Raw genomic sequence first — 18,158 nt, forward strand, 5'->3', positions numbered from 1 at the left:
GGGATGGAGAACCTTGGTGGGATGCTCTTTCAGAGTCAGTGCAGACTCAAAGGACTAAATGGCCTCCTTCAGCATTGTAGGGATTCTATGGATCTATTCTATTAACTGGTGTATTCTCCCTCATAACAGCTCTACTAATCAGAACACACCTGTCAACCAATGAGCACTCCCTTCCCGGAGTGTAAGTTGCTGTTCCCCTAACATTGGTATTTTTGCAATTGTCCTGATGAATGCAACGTGAAAAGCTCAAGTCTTTTTTCTGGCAATACTCAAAGCTCTGCACTGCCTAACAACTAATGACAGTGATTAGAATGAAGGATGCTCAAGAATTGGAGGAGTGCAGGTATCACAGAGGGTTGGAAGGCTATAAATGGTTACAAAGATAGGATGGCCACAGTCACGGAGGGATTTGAAAACATGGATGAAAATTTTACATCTGAGACATTGCTTAATCAAGAGCCAATGTAGAACAGCGAGCACATGGTGATGGCGGATGGTGAAGCCAGCGTGGTGCAATTTAAGTTAAAGGCCAGGATTTCCAGGTGACGCTTTCCATCCTGTCATCAGAGGAGTTGATGGCGAACACGCACCAACAGTACTGCCTGCCCCACAACCATTTAATGCTTTGAGTATTAATCGGCCAGAGGCAGCATTTCCGGTCCTCACTCAGGAAAAGCTCTGGCCTCAGAGAATGTCAGCCAATTTGAATGACCAACAGCTCTTTGTTGGGCACGCTCTTAATCACCTTTTGGTTTAATGTTTTTTAAGTTTAATTTGTGGTTTGTTTTTGTTTCGAGTGGTTCTCCTTTAAGGGACTGCCCCTTTTATCTTAACATCAGTTTGTTTAAATTAGTTTAATTGTTTTTCACAAATGAGTAGGGCAAGGATGGCAGACTGACTGGCCTAGATCTTAGCTGGTCTGGCATAAAATTGCAGCGAGGTTGGGATGGGTGGGTGTCTTGGAAGGCCAGCTGAAAGACCACCCCCGCCTACTAAACTGCTGGCAGTGGCCCACGGCCAACAGTTTTGGATCAACAAATTTACAGGATAAAATGTGGGAAGCGGGCCAAAAGTGCACTGGAATGGTCAAGTCTAGAAGTAACAAAGGCATGAAAGTGTTTCAGCAACAGATAAGGCAAGGGTGCAGTGAGGCAAAGATATCTACTGATGGGGTCATAAATTCATCTCAGAGCTAAATATAACATTAAGTCTGTGATCAGTCTGGTTCAGTCTCAGACAAGGAAGCTGGGTTGAAGTCTGTGGCTAGAAACTGGAATTTTGACTGCAAGCAACCAGGGGCTTCAATTTTTCCAATATTTAAGTTGGGGAAATTTCTGCTCATTCCATGCTGACAGTTCTTGACAAGAAATCTGACAAGTTAGGGATAGTAATAAAAACAGGAAATGCTGGAGGCAGCAGCTGGAGAAAGAGAAACAGAGTTAATGGGCAGGATTTTCCAGTCATATCTGCCCCAAGACCAGATATTCCCACCTGTGGGCAACTGACCTATAAATGATCCATCAAATTGTCCATCTGCCCGCAATTCCCATGCCAAACAAGATCAGAAAATGTACTCCAATGTTTTGAGTCTATATGATTCTTCTTCAGGTCGTGGTGGGGTCATGAGAAGTGATGACAAGATATTGCTGGGTGTCTCAGTGCATGAATGGAAACTGATGCTGTACTTTCTGAAGCCTCTTTAGGGCAACGTCTAGATGGAAAATGGTGGTAGATGGCGGGGATTTTTGGGTGGGGGGGGGGGTGCGGAGGCAGCAATGTGGAGTGAGGGTGACAAGGATAGACCCTGACAAGGACACTTGAGGTAACTGCAGAAGCAGGAAGACAAGCTGCTTCAGATGATCCTCTTGCTACAACTGGATAGATCAGAATAGGAACAGGAATTTGCAGTCCCACCTAACTGAACGCTGAGAGAGATGTTGGTGAAGAATGGCATGGTCACCTGTACCAAGGCTGCAGTCTGATCGAGCAGGACAAGGAGGGATGGTCTATCAATGTCACAGGCAGAGGAAATATCATGCGACTTAGAGACATTTCACTACTGTGACAGGTGTAATCTTAAGTGAAGAGATTCAAACAGTTCTGGGAAAGATGGGTATATGTAGCAAGCAACAACACACCCAAGGACTTGAGAAGGAAGTTTGGAGAGAGAGTTTGCAAAGATAGAAAACAAAGGCTGGCATTTTGAGGGTGGCGGTGGTAAGGACAAAGGTGATGGCATCAGGTTGAAAGAAAGAGGTGGTATCTGTGGACAGAGAGCCAATATATATTAATTCGGGGTCCAGGCAGGGAAGTTAGGTGGTCAACATTTTAGTGGCAATGGGGTCAAGGGACCAGAAACTGGGTTTCATGGACAAGATGCTCAGACAGCTTGTGTTTTATTTCTTGGTCAAAAAGGCAAACTAGGATATTTCTATACTGTCAGGTAGATAGATGCCAGATGTTATAACTATTGTAACATCATAGCTAAGCAACCGGCTGGTTCAACTGCACAAGTTGTTAGTGCTACAACTTGGATGCATCCACATTCTTGGATGTGTCCAGCAGTTCCTTAAATATAATGTGGAGTGAAGCAAATTGGCTCGTAGGACGGCAGAGAAGTGTCTTTCTTTCGACTTCATTTTACACCTAACTGCTGCATCTCACCCAATTCTAGACAGTACATAAAACTGAAAGTTTCTCACTCCCCAGTGCCAATATGCTTCACCTTGATCCTTAAATACAATTTCATCTTTCACATCCATCAACATACAGCATTAAAATCCCAGGAATGAATCAGCCAAACCGACGAGCATGCATGAATGTGAGTACTACAGACAGAGAACAAGGGAAGAAACAACAAACTTGTATTTATACTATACTTTGCAGGGTTCTCCCAAACCAGTTTAAAATTACTCCACTTTAACGACTGGCAAGATCACCTTTGAGCCAACTAGGTAAAAAGTTTCATATACAGCAACTGACATGACTAGTTTTCTTAAAGGACTTAAGCCAGGATAGCAGAACTGAGTGTTACAACAGTGCTATAAAATCATTTACAACCATCTGAGTTAGACAGCGACTTAGTTTTAAACAGATCAACTCAAAGCTGCATGTTCTACAATGTCTATAACGAGTCTAGAGTCTTCAACCTTCTGACTAAGTGTACCTGTTATTAACTCTTTGTAGGCAAAACCACGGCTATTTCAGACTTGACAACTGAACGGTTCAAAACATTTTGTACCCTTTTCTTGAGCTGACAAAAAAATTAAACAGAAGATGCACCTGTAATTCATTGGCAAGTACCATTAGATAGCACAGTCCAAATTATGATGAATGCACTGATTTATCATGCTATCCAAGTGCCAATGCATGCATCAGAACAACTGACGTATTGAGTATCACCCCTTCTAACACTACATAACTTTTTTTAGATTCATATACTCAAGGCTTGTAATGATTTTAAGCTTAACTGCAGAATTTTAGCGTAGTTTGATTGAACTTCAGTGCGGTACTAAGAAAATTCTACATTGTCAGAAGCATTGCCTCTTGGATAGATTATAAATGTACCCCATCTTGGGTGAAAATAAAAGTTCCATGTCACTATAAGAAGGGCAAGTAAACTCTTCTGAGAACCCTTCTGAACACCCAGAACCATAAACAAATAAACAGATCTGTTCATAAGGCCTTGCTGATTGTACATTAGCTGCCTTTTTAACTGATATATTAAGGATTGTACTTAAAAATAATTAATTGGATTATGAAGTGTTTTCAAGATTGCCCCTAAAGTGCTACATAAATGTAATGTATTCCATTAATAACTTAAAGGAATGTTAAATATCTGAAAATAAACCAAGTTACTCTCAGTTTAGATACGAAGGCACAGAACCCATTTATTTTCAGGTCAAACTTTTCCCCAATTCCTCTGTTCCTTCCAAACCAAGATTTTCAAACAGTGCCTGCTATCCAGCATCTCAACAGACTCATCTTTAGGGCACCAAAAGGACTTTACGTTGAAAATTGCCATTTGTGTTTTGGATTTGCTTTCTTTTGACCTACTCTCAAATCCACAAGTATTAACTTGTCAAATGCCTTAGTATTGAAGTGATTTAATTGCCAATTATAACAAGTACTTAAAAATATTGTGCCAATCCTACAGAATTGTTGCCTCCAACTTCAGCAGCAGCACTGAAATGTAACAGAAGTGGTGCAGACCCAACTTCAAGATACCATGTAGGTAGCAGAGTTTATGCAGCAATGCTTAATACTGCTACCAGCTGCAGCTCTGATGGACCACTAAGCACACTGATTTGCAAAGAGCAATGTACCTAGAACTGTTTCCACAATGGTTCTTCCCCAAGATCAAAAGTCACTACTGCAACTTTCACATAACCTGTTTTGTGTTACCAAAGATACTTTCCTAGTAAAGTCCTCTTGAATCACGCTGAACTAAGTAAACCGAGGAGAAAATAAGGTAAAACCTTGCAGAATATGCAGGCTTTACACCTTAGCCTTACAGTAAACAAAATGTAGATTTTCATTTACTATACAAGGTGTAGGAATAATTTCTTGCCAAAAAAGCTTGACTGCTCTGCATTTAGTGATATTTATTACATTAGTCTTCGTCAATTCAAACCTATGAAAAATTACAGAAAAAATTCTTTTGTATACATTTTTGGTTTTAAAAAGTGTATACAAAGCAAATCAATGCTCAGTGGAGCTATTGAAGATTAAAAGTTACTTACCTGATTAGTCTGGCTGGTTAAATAAGGTTCAAAATCATCATCATTCACTGTGTCTTTTTGATGCATCGAACCGTTCTGAACTGTAATTAAAAACATTCAATTAGAAAATGCACTTCAAACATTGCGGTCACCTTTAAAAATTCAACTTCAAGTTCATTTTATATTGGACAATGTAACAGGATACAACCACCAGAGTCAATGGTGAAAAGGATAGGTGGCTCATGAAATGCCAATGAGTTCATAAACACGCAGTTTCAGAACATACTGCATGGACATATCTAGTATTCAGAACTAGAACATTCAACAGTCCATAAGTTGCAGATTATGGTCTTCCTTTTTAAAAAAATTGCATTACACTACCCAAAATATAATTTTAAATGATTTTACAAAACTATGGTATGGATCCAAAAGATCCTTAAGATAATTACATTACAGTAATTTATCAATGATCATCTATCATGTCAAAACAGATGAAAGAATCTTGAATGATTAATATATTTAAACTTTCACCCCTCCAATTCCCTGAGAAAAACCACTAAATTGAAGGATGCATGGTTTTACCAGGGGCATAAATATTGAACTGTGATATGCAATATACTATTCTGCTGGTTAAGGTGCAACATAAATACCAAAATAAGCCGAACTGCACAGCCTAAGGTTAGATTTTAATTATTTGTTCAGTGAATCATGTGGATTGGAATGTGCAATTCTGAAAAAGTAAGCATTCTGAGATTGTAACAGACAAAGTGCGGCATAGGCACATACAATTTTTCATAAATACTAGATCTCCTAAACATTGCTCAAGTTAAATATTTATCCTTATAAAAGACAGGATTTTTATACCACGTGGCAGTTAGTTTATTCTGCTCGAGTCATGGTGTGTCACATTAGGGATAACAATGTTTAGTTGTTAAGTAAACACAAAACTAAGATCTCAAAGTGCGAACCTGGCAGATGGGACAGAACATGGCAAAGCGTAAAGAACATGGCAATGTGCTTCAGAAAAATGTAATATAATTTCAAAATGGTGACAGAACTGGGAAAATGTTTGCATCCAAAGGAACCTGGGTACCCTTGTATATGAATCACAGAAAGTTAACATGCAGGTACAGCAAACAATTAGGATGACAAATGATATTTAGCTTTCTTTACAAAAGGAATATGAGCAAAAGTACTAACTATACAGGGCACTGGCGAGGCCAAGGCTAGAATACCATGTGTAGTTTTGGTCTCTGCTGCTTCAGAGGGTATGATGAAGGAATTATCGTATGAGAAACGGTGGAGTAGACTAGATCTATAATCCTTTGAGTTTAGAAGAATGAAAAGTGACTTGTTTGAAACAAAATTCTTGGGAGGATTACATGGTAGAGTATAAAAAATGATTTCTCTAGGCAGGGAATATAAAGTACAGTATCACAGTCTCAAAGTAAAAGGGTCAGTCATTTAACACCAAGTAATTCTTCACTGAAAGAATTGTGAACCCTTGGAATTCTCTATCCCCGTGAGCTATGGATGCTTGATTGTTGAATATATTCAAGACAGAAAATCAATAGATGCTTTGGCACTAAGGGAATTAAAGGATATGGGGATACAGTGGAAAGGTGGTCTCAACTCAAGAAAATTTTAACCAACAGCAGAATCGGTCTTGAAGGGCCAAATGGTCAGGTAATTTGGCAAATAGCTAAACTTGGTGGACAAATTCAGCTACTAGTCAGAAGTGCCCAGTAATAATTAGCATTTTTTAAAAAAAGAGTTACAGTTCCGTTGAGAATGTGATGGATCCATATACCATTTTTCACTGAAAAGTAAATCATCCCCATATGATTTACCAAAACAACAGGAATATTATAACATTTAACAGATAAATCATTATTTAACAATAGGTGTGCTTACAAAGTCTAATTAAGTAATCATGGGGAATGTTAATACACTGGTCAATTCAGAGACCAGATACAATCTGCATCTTATGACTGTCACTGCTCTTTTCTTACTTCATGTGATAGAAATTTGCGTTGAGTGTATGACACTTAAATATGAAGTATATGCACATGTAATATTCCTAACAATGTTAAAGTTAAAAACTTTATGAAGATAAAAACATGTTGCACTCTTCTAGTAATGTTTGTCTGAGTCTCCAAAACAGAAACAATTTAAAAATGGATTGGTTCAGAATCAATTAAGAGCCTGCTACTGATACCAAAGTTCATGCAGCTGTCAATTAAAAAGTTGCAATCATTTGGATTTCAGCCTTATTTCTTCATACTTCTCTTTGAAGTGGCACTCAATTTTTTTTTGAGCACAAGGCTTGAGGTGTTGCAGCCAGGAAATGTCAACTAGAACAGTTTTATCCAATACATTAGCCACTAGCCATACCCAATTGTATTTCTATTCTATCAGCAAATGTTAAAAAACAGAAATAGATTCCATTACTAGACATACAATCTCAATATTTATATTTAGTTCAACTTTTCTGGATTTGTTGATAAATGCGAAGACAAAAACAGTGTGCAAATGTTTTGCTTGGTTATTAAATACTGGTAGAAGTATGCTAAGTAAATAGGGACATGCAAGTACACTTGAACAATGCAGATGAAAGTATGCAAGGTGCTTTCTACTAAAATTAGTGCATGTGGATAAAACATACCTGCATCGCGGGACAACACTGCACGAAACATACTATTTCCATATTATACATATAGGCAGACAGCCAATTTCCATTGTGATGGACAAATAATTAATGCTCTTTTTAATAAGTTTTTGTGTAGATATCAACCGTCAATGCAGTTAAGGCCGAGAACAGGGACAATTAATGTAATGATTATTCTAATAGGAAATCTGCAGTTGATGACTAGGAAATCCAACGTTCAGAATGTAATGCTCAATCAGCTATTATTCTTTCTATAACACACATCTTCTACCAGCTAGTAGGAAGATTGAGCTACAGATTTTGCTTCTGCTACATCAGACAAGATGGCCATACGGTGAGTCAAACATCACCTCTCCTCCACTCAGACCTGTTATTTCCATGTGGAGATCATATGGTTGCAAATGTAAGAACCTTTAGAACAGCCATGGAGGCTTTCAGGCCTTTCTGTAGCTGGAAATCAGACAGTAAACCTTTCATCCAAATGTCACAGCTCAAACACTTGAGATGCCAAGCAGTAAAGAATACACATTACAATTAGCCAGGTTCAGCAAATGTGCACAAAGGGAAACAAAGTCAGAATTTGGTACATTCTTACACATAGCTTGTTTTGTTGCAAAGTGGACACACAGTCAAAGCACTGGTTTTATAATATTGCACAATGTGGGCACAGTCAAAGCACTGGATTTATAATATTGCACAAAGTGGGCACAGACAAAGCATTGGGTTCATTGGATTGCACAAAGTGGGCACAGTCAACACACTGGGTTTATGCTATTGTATAATATGGGCACAGTGAGGGCAATGGATATTCCTGGAGAAACTGCAAACATTTTATAATTCTAAAATAATTCCATTGTGGACTCATTCTCAGTGCAAGCAAAATGGCTCAATTTTTTCTGTCAAAGTAACAGTGAGGCTAATGATGCTTATGATCCTGCATGCGCAAATGGCAAAAGCAACTTTAGACAAAGTGAGATGTGTGACTAAACCTAATTAACCAAACGTTGCTCTATAACATGTGCCAAGACACCATTATTTTTGCACAAATGTATCTTGCCATCTGCCACACCAATAAAATTTATTAAGTGACATCAATATAACTAAACATGCTACTGAAATTGACAATCTCAATCCTTCAGATTTTAATTGTTGGAGACTTGAAAATGTAAGTTTTTTTTCTTTCTTTCAATCCAATCTTTTCTCTATTTCTCTTTCTGTACCTGATTTGCCAATTAACTCATTTTAGAACAACCAATTTCACAATATTCTAATGAATTGGTTGGGATAGAGTTGCTTGTCCTTTGATCCCAGATGTTTTTTTCCTTGCTGCAGCATTCTCAGCTCACACTTTCAGAAAGTAGCCACACAAAAGGTTAAAAATCTATACACACATGCCTAATTAAAGGCAGATGCCACTGGATGCACAGCCATAAATTGTCAGAGAATATAGATAATCAGCGATTAAGGGAAAAAATAACTACTACAACAAATTTAATACAACCCAATATTGTGCAATCAAAAATTGAAGCCAAGTCAGCACTTTTAAGACTTCAGGCAGATTTGCTAATCTTCAGGTCATCAATAGTTCAATCAAATAATTTAGACAGAGCATCTAAAATTCCATTATTAAATGTGTTTGCATATAAACACAAGGCTTGGCTACTTTTTTTTAAACACTTGACTGGGTGCCTCAAATACTGTAAAATGATCCAACTGTATCAAGCATTTCACAAAATAAATATTGTTCACGTCAGTAAATTTATGTTAAATCAAACAAAAACTATATCGCTTTCAGAAACAATCATCAAGGCCTCAGGCTTCTCTTATTAGCATATTATGCTAAATCAATATTGAAAGAATCAATATTGTGAAATATATTTTATAATTTCACTCAAAGACTTAAACAAGGGAAAACTGAAAATAATTTGAAGACTTAAAGTGCAAACAATTCCAAAGTATGTAGTAAAGCACCATGAACTTCAGATCAAATTATTTGTTTCTAGATTCATATATAATAAGTGAATGTAAGTTTAAACTTGATTCAGTTAAGAAAAAGGTGGAAGCTCATTTGCCCTGCAGGGCAAATGGTCCCAAGAATTAGAAATCATGTCCTGCAGTATGGATACTAAAGTGTTAAGTTTGACAGAAGTGCAGAAAACATTTAAAAGTTTTCAAAGTTTGATTTAATGAGTTCAGAAATAAGAGGTGTTGATGTTAGGAAAAACGAGTTAAGCGCGCTCTAGCAAAGCAAATAAAAAGACACAAAAAAGTCAAAGCACTCAGTCTGTATGAAATCAAACAGATTGAGTAACGGACCAACTCACCTTTACTTCCCTGGCCTTTCGGTCTCTGATGTAGTACCGTGTTTAATAGAAAGCAAAAATACAAAAGAAAAGGAAACAAAAAACACACAAAAAGAAGAAAACACCCGTCAGTACCTTATGGAAATTCGGAATTAAATATTAACAAGTTTTCTTTTTTTAAAAAAAAATACACCTTGTTATAACATTGCAAACGACAGGAAATGTCAGCGAGAGAAAGAGGAGTGACGGCCTGTGAGGCGGTGGTCGGACTCAGCACTCACTCTCCAGCTGGCAGCCAGTCTATTACCTGATCCACGCTGGTAGCAGACATTCTTCATTAAAGAGCAGCAGCGGCGGCGGGGGCTCGGCCTCCGGCTCCGGCTCGGCCGATTTCTGTTTAAACCGCGCTCCCCGCAACGGGCCTAAGGCAATGCCGGTAAATCCGAGGAGGATGACGCCGCTGCTTATCTGTTGGCAGCTTTCCCGTGGCCTTTGTATTTGCTGAAGCGGCGGCGGCGGCAGTAACGGGTGTACGTGTCTGTAAAGGTGCGATGATTATCTCTCTCTCATACACAATGGCGGAGAGCTCCAACACTCACTTCCGTTCGCAGCCTCTGACCTTCCGGCACCTGACGTCACTGCGTGAAGGACAACTGAAGAAAAGGGGAAGACATTGGAAAGAGAGGCGACGCCAGTTTACAGTGCACCCCTCCAGACCAGGGGGCGCCAGCAGCCGGAGGACCTCATCTCCCCCGCCGGGCGCCCCCCCCCGAGAAGGTGGATTGCGTCCCAAACACTGCCATCTACCGGCATATGCACGCCGTACAGGAAGGCCGTCACTGCGACACCCCCATGTACGCGTGCGCAGCTAGTGCGCAACCTAGTGGTGACAGTAGAATTAACAATTCAAGTCGCTGACTTTTCATCAGAAACGGGCAAAAAAGATATAAATAGATTTGAAAAGAGAAGCTGGGAAAATAGGATAGTGTTACAGAAAGTAGAGTGGAAGGAAATGTATCTGTGGAAGTTTTCAGTGGATATTGGTTAATAAACTCTCAAAAATAGAGAGAATCGAGAAAGATTAAAAAACAAACGCAGAAAATGCTGAAAATCTCAGCAGGTTTGCTAACATTTCAAGTGTGGATGACTTTGACACATTTTGCGGGGGGGTGGTGCACAGTGGCACAGTGGTTAGCACTGCTGCCTCATAGCACCAGGGACCCCCGTTCAATTCCATGCTTCACTGACTGCGTGAAGTTTGCATGTTCTTCTTGTGTCTGCATGGGTTTCCTTTGGGTGCTCTGGTTTCTTCCCACAGTCCAAATATGTGCAGCTTAGGTGGATTGGTCGTGTTAAATTGCCCCTTAGTGTCCCAAAATGTATAGATTAGATGGATTAGCCATGATAAATGTGTGGGATTACGGGGATAGGGCCTGGGTAAAATAAAAAGTGGTTCAATGCAGACTCGATGGGCTGAATGCCTTCCTGCACTATAGTGATCCTATGGTTGTCAAAGAGTCATAGAAGCTTACAGCATGAAAACAGACCCTTCAGCCCAACTTGTCCATGCACCCCTCTTTTAACCCCTAAACTAGTTCCAATTGCTTGTGTTTGGCCCATATCCTTCTATACCCATTTTACTTGTGTAATTGTCTAAATACTTTTTAAAAGACAAAATTGTACCTGCCTCTACTACTACCTCTGGCAGCTGGTTCCAAACACGCACCACTCTGTGAAAAAAATTGTCCCTCTGAACCCTTTTGTAACTCTCCCCTCTCACCTTAAACCTATGCCCTCTAGTTTTAGACTCCCTTATCTTTGGGAAAATAAATTGACTATCCAGCTGATCTGTACCCCTCATTATTTTATAGACCTCTATAAGATCACCCCTAAGCTTCCTGTGCTCCAGAGAAAAAAGTCCCAGTCTATCCAGCATCTCCTTATAACTCAAAGCATCAAGTCCTGATAGCATCCTAGTAAAACATTTCTGCACTCTTTCTAGAATAGGGTGACCCAGAATTGTACACCGTATTGCAAGTGTGGCCTTACCAATGTCTTGTACAACTTCAACAAGACGTCCCAACTCCTGTATTCAATGTTCTGACCAATAAAACTAAGCATGCCAAATGCCTTGTTCCCCACTCTGTCCACCTGTGACTCCACCCTCAAGGAGCTATGAACCTTTACCCCTCTTGTTCTATAACTCTATCCAACACCCTACCATTAACTGAATAAGTCCTGCCCTGGTTCGATCAACCAAAATGCACCACTTTGCATTTACCTAAATTAAACTCTACCTGCCATTCATCAGCCCACTGGCGCAATTGATCGAGATCCCATTGCAAGCCTAGATAATCTTCTTCACTGTCCACTATGCCACCAATCTTGGTGTCATCTGCAAACTTACTAACCATGCCTACTAAATTCTCATCCAAATCACTAATATAAATGACAAATAACAGTGGACCCAGCACTAATCCCTGAGGCACACCACTGGTCACAGGCTTCTGTCATCAAGCCAATTTTGTATCCATTTGGCTACCTCACCCTGGGTCCCTTGAGATTTAACCTTATGCAATAACCTACCATGTGGTACCTTGTCAAAGGCCTTGCTAAAGTCCATGTAGACAACATCAACTGCACTGCTCTCATTAACCATCTTGGTCACCTCTTCAAAAAACTCAATTAAATTTGTCAGACACGATATTTCACTCACAAAGCCATGCTGACTGTCCCAATCAGTCCTTGCATCTCTAAATGCCTTTAGACCCTGCCTCTCAAAATACCTTTTAACAACTTACATTACAGATGTAAGGTTCATCGGCTTGTATTTCCCAGGCTACTCCCTGCAGCCCTTCTTAAACAAAGGCACAATATTTGTCAGCCTCCTATATTCAGGCACCTCACCTGTGACTATCAATGATCCAAATATTTCTGCGAGGGAACCTGCAATTTCCTCCCTAGCCTCTCACAGTGTCCTGGGATACACTTTATCAGATCCCAGGGATTTATCTATCTTTCTGTGCTTTAAGACCTCCAGCACCACCTTCTCTGTTATCTGTACACTCCTCAAGACATCATTATTTATTTCCCCAATTTCCCTAACATGCTTTCCTCAATAGCAAATACTGATGAGAAATATTAATTTAGGATCTCACCCATCTCCTGTAGAACGCCACATAAATGACCTTGTTGATCCTTAAGAGGTCCTACACTCTCCCTTTTACTCTTTTGCCCTTTATGTATTTGTAGAAGCTCTTTGGATTCTCCCTAGCCTTATCTGCCAAAACAATCTCGTGTCCCCTTTTTGCCCTTCTGATTTCTCTCTTAACTCTACTTGTACACCCTCTATACTCTTCAAGGAATCCATTTGATCCCAGCTGCCTGTGCATGTCATGTGCCTCCTTCTTCTTCTTGACCAGTGCCTCAATATCCCAAGTTATCCAGGATTCCTTACCTCTATCTACCATCTTTACCCTTCACTCTAAAAGGAATGTGCTTACTCTGAACTCTGGTTAACACAATTTTGAAAGCCTCCCACTTACCAGACGTCCTTTTCTCTTCCCACAGACTCCCCTAATTCACTTTTGAAAGTTCTGCCTGATAGCATCAAAATTGGCCTTGCCCCAGTTTAGAATTTTAACTTTTGGGCCAGATCTATCATTCTCCATAGCTATCTTAAAACTAATGGAATTATGGTCACTGGTCCCAAAGTGATCTCTCACTTATACTTCTGTCGCCTGCCCTTCCTTAATTCCCGAGAAGAGGTCAAGTTTTGCCTCCCTTCTACTTGGGCCATCCACATTTTGAATGAGAAATTCCTCATGAATACACTCAACACATTTCTTTCCATCCAGGTCTCTGGTGATACTATGGCTATCCCAGTCAATGTTGGGAAAGTTAAAATCTCCTACTATTACCACCCTATTTTTCTTGGAGCTATCCATAATCTCTGACATATTTGCTGCTCAATTTCCCCCCTGACTATTTGGGGGTCTTTAGTACAACCTTCTCAAAGCGATTTCCCCCTTATTTCTCAGTTCATATAGACACAGTGGGCAAATCTTCGGATATATCCCCTCTCAGTATTGCCATAATGTTTTCTGGATCAAAAGTGCAACTCCCTCTACTCTCTTACCTCCTGTTCTGTCTTTCCTATAGCACATTTACCCTAGAACATTGAGCTGTCAGTCTTGTCCTTCCCTCAGCCATGTTTCAATAATTGCAAGAATATCCCAGTCCCATGTATCCATCCACACCCTGAGTTCATCTGCCTTGCCTGTCAGGCCTCTTGCATTGAAATATGCAGTTTAATCTGAACTTCCCTTGCTCTCTGTCTTGCTTTTGCCTGATCTGTCAAGTTCTAGTATTACTGTTATTGCCTTTACTATTTAATGTGCTCTCTTTAACTTCCATGCTGTCGCCAACCTTCACTTCTGTCTCCCTACTGTTTTGGGTCTCACCCCCCCTGCCAAACTAGTGTAAACACTCCCAAGTGGCTCTGACAAATCTCCTCCCCAGGATATTAGTCCCCTTCTAGTTCAGGTTGAACCCGTCCCTCTTGAACAGGTCATCTCTTCCCCAGAAGAAATCCCAATGATCCACAAATCTAAATCCCTGCCACCTGCACCAGCTCTCAAGCTACACATTCATCTGCCTAATCTTCCTATTCCTATTCTCACTGGCACGTGGCTTCGGTAGTAGTCCAGAAGATAGTACCTTCAAGCACTTTAGCCTTTTGCCTAAATCTCCACAAACACACTTCAGGACTTCATCCCTTTTCCTACCTATATCATTGGTTCTATTAGTTCTATTCTCTCTCCACAGATGCTGTCAGAGCTGCTGAGGTTTTCCAGCATTTTTATTTTTGTTTCAGATTCCAGCATCCAGAGTATTTTGCCTTTATCATAGGGAAAGAAAAAGCTGGAGACGGATCACACTATGGCTGGAGAGAAGTGGAAATTGTTAGGAACTTTCCACTTTGATGCAAGAACAAGAAGTAACACCCCTACAGTCAATAATGTAAAGAGAGAGAGGTGAATCAAAGGAGATGAGTAGGACTGAAACAAAGCATACTTCACATCTTACACAAAAAGATAGGAATGGCTAGGATCCATTTGGGTTTCCTTAGCAGCACCTTTTATTTAGAGGAAGTGAGTGGATTTAAAATAGAAGTTGTTCAATGTGAAAACCAGTTTAGCCAGTTAAATGAAAATGCTGCTTATGGATTTGATCCAACCTCATATTAGTGCCTTTACTTAGACGCACTATTTCTACTTCCCTAATGTTGCCCAACTTTGTCCCTGGTCTCATCTGATCCACTGCTGACACCATCATGAATGTCTTTGTTACCTTAGGACTTGACTATTGCAATGGATGATAGATCAGGTCAACCAAACCTCTGCTACCTGCATCCTAATTCTCAGCCATGTTCTACTGTCATTGTTGTGCTCTCAGATCTATGTTTGTTCTCAATCAGGCAAAGTCTTGATTTAAACACTTTCATCCATGTTTTCAAATCCATCCATGTCCTTGCCTCTCCCTTTCTCTGTAATCTCTTGCTACCCCATAACCCTCTGAAATTTTGCACTCATCTAATTCTGGCCTCTTGTGCATCCCCAGTTTTAATTGGCCCACCATTGGTTGCTTTTTCATCATTTGCTTAAGCCCCAAAATCTGGAATACCTTCGCTACACCTCTCCAACCTCACTATCCTCCTTGAAGCACTTCTCAAAACCTAACTCTTTGATTAAGCTTTTGGTCACCAGATCAAATATCTCATCCTGTGGCTCAGTGCCATAATCCATTTTGTAACATTCCAGTGAAGCGCCTGGGATATTTTATTACATGTTGATTATGTTACCATGAGATCATATACAAAGTGTGAAGTGGATGGCACCAAGCATGGATTCCAAAAATAAAATGTTCACCTGTTATGCTGAATTCATCCAGATTTAATCTTCACTTCATTTAACACTTGCTGAATTCAAACTACTGAATGATTTATTTTCTAAGCAAAAATGATTTCAAATTAACTGTAAAATCTATACGAGCCTTCTTTCATGACAAAAAGAACAATTTGTATTGAATGAGTGGATATTCTGCTTATTTTAAGCAATAACAGTTTTATGATCTTACCTAAATATAATGTGCCTGATGCAGAGTTTCTATTCATTGGCTGAACACAATAAATTGGTAATAAGGGATCCTCAGAGCATAGAGATTCAATAGTGTGGAAAGTACATAGGCAGAGCTTACCTCCAGTGAAGCAACCCAGGTAAGCTATTACCTAAGGACAAGGAAAGCCTTAGTTGCACATAAACATGGCACTAATCTAACCCTCCACATGCTGATTCCTCAGCATGATGAACCAGTTGGAGCAATTTCTGCCCAACCGGGTGAGTGTCACAGAGCCCCCTGTGGCAGCTTCTCAAAAAGAGCCAAGCATAGTGCTGGGATATAAGCCAAGAGCAACCGTTTAGTCTCTCAAAAACATATTATTCTCACTCTTTTTTCATGGCTCATTACAACCCTTCCTGCTCAGTACAGTAGAAGCTGTTGCCTCGTCCAAGGGGCTTGGGGCAGTTTTATTTCAGAAACAACCAGATAGATGTTACTGTGTATGACACATCTCGAAGACTGTCAGATTCAGAGATACTATATGTCATTAGAGAAAAGGAAGTTCTTGCAGTCACATAACCTTGCAAGAGATTCTCTAACTTTATTGTAGGTCTGAAAGTCACCATTGAAATGGATCATAAGCCACTGGTCTCACTGTTTGATGAGGAGGAACTTGCGAAGGTGTCCTCTCCTGCAAAAAATTCAGAGATTCTGCTCAGGTCTTATGTGCTTCACATATAATAGGGTTCAAGGAAAACACCAAACAAATCCAGACACCCTATCTAGGGCCACAGTCGGTCTTCATGCAATACATGATATCCACCTGGTTTATGAGCTCCAGTCATATTTCCAATTGGTGAGAGAACAACTGCTGGCTACCTCAGGAAAATTTCAGCAAATACATGAGGAGCAATTGTGAGATGCTAAGTGTGTATACATTCATTGTTATTGCCATCAACAGGAGACAGCAAATGCAACGCAGCAACATCATGAAAATTTTGCAGAAACTCGTCACCGGGATAGATGATCTAATAGTATATAACATTGCACATTCCTGTCCCCTTTCAGCTGAAGATTCATCAACGAATTCACCAAGGCCACCTGGACATTGCGAAGTGGAGAATATGAATTCAGTCTGCAGTGGAGTGACCAGGAAATCAAGGGTAGTTGAAGAAATTATCTCAAATTGCCAGATGTACACACTGCACAAACTTTTTCAGCGGGAGCCCCTTATCCTCATACAATTCCTGTCCAAAGGTGGTCATTAACTCCTAGAAGTGATTGCGAGCCACGGCCTTCTGAACCAGGGGTGTCTGATAATGGCCTGCAATTCAGAAATCAATGCTTCATTAAATCTGCCATCAGTTTTGGCATTCAACACCTTACCAGTTTCCCAAGGTATTTACAATCTAAAAGTGGCATCAGCACCATTCAAACTTTCTTTTAGAAAAGACAAAGGCTTCTCAGTGGTGCTTTTAACATATAAGTCTATTACAGTGCCATGTGGATTGATGCCATCAGAGATCCTGGTGTAAAGAAAACTTTGCATTCAACTCTCAAGCTGCCAAAAAAACCGATCCAAAGGTTAGTAATCAAATACTACCAGAATGTTCAGGACTGAGAATGGTTCTATAGATAGAGATAGGCTTCAGCCTACTATATAATGTACCAAACTAGAAACCTGCCCCAGTTACACAAAGGTGACAAGGTTTGCATCAGGGATCTTGAAAGAGAGGGTGTCATTGTCCAAAGAGATGACGATCAGCCAAAGTTATATCAGATACAAACCCCAGAAGTAACAATTGGGTAGAATGGGAGGAGTCTCCTCCTCATCTCTCAAGGCAAACCTCCTGTTATAGATTTAAGCAACTCAGATAGAGTCAACCAAGTTCTGTAAACATAGAATACTAAGATTTTGACTGCAAGTCAATGAAGCTTGCCCTAAGCAAAAGAGCCTACCACTCCTCCAAATGCAGCCAGAACAAGATCTGAAGAATTGTTAGGCCTGCAGCTGATCTGAATTTATAAAGTCAGTGACTTGGGGTTGAGGAAAGGGGAGAAGTGGTTGTACATAAAGAAGGATTATAATGTAAATGTATTGAGTAAAGACTTATCGGGGGAGTGTGGTATAAGAGTGTTTGGCATAGCAATGATTCGTGTACAACTGAAGAACAGTCCCGTCCGCAGTGTGATGCAAAGAGTTACATGACAAGGGACAGTCTCAGAGCATGCAGAGACCTGCATAGAAGGAAGCATGGAGTTTGCTCATAACCTGAGCTATACCTTGTATGTGTATAGTTGTGCATTGTTAATAAACCTTAGAAGCCTCTGAAGTATTTTGTGAGA

General features: G+C 40.0%; 1 protein-coding gene across 2 annotated transcripts in view; it reads right to left on the minus strand.

The window, feature by feature from the left end:
• Window positions 1–10,302, minus strand: part of ythdf3 (YTH N6-methyladenosine RNA binding protein F3) — a 40,317-nt gene extending 30,015 nt beyond the window's left edge. The window contains exons 1-3 of one of the 2 annotated variants that reach the window (XM_080194169.1): window positions 10,000–10,302; window positions 9,714–9,738; window positions 4,743–4,822 (exon numbers count right to left, since the gene is read on the minus strand). In XM_080194169.1, coding sequence (XP_080050295.1) covers window positions 4,743–4,822; window positions 9,714–9,738; window positions 10,000–10,023 — 129 coding nt within the window. In that variant the 5' untranslated portion in view covers window positions 10,024–10,302. The remainder of the gene's footprint in view (window positions 1–4,742; window positions 4,823–9,713; window positions 9,739–9,999) is intronic. The other variant, XM_080194170.1, reaches the window with a different exon arrangement.
• Between the last annotated feature and the right edge of the window lie 7,856 nt (window positions 10,303–18,158).

The sequence above is a fragment of the Carcharhinus amblyrhynchos genome, chromosome 8 (assembly GCF_965287045.1).
Source record: "Carcharhinus amblyrhynchos chromosome 8, sCarAmb.v2.hapA, whole genome shotgun sequence".
NCBI classification, from domain to species: domain Eukaryota; kingdom Metazoa; phylum Chordata; class Chondrichthyes; order Carcharhiniformes; family Carcharhinidae; genus Carcharhinus; species Carcharhinus amblyrhynchos.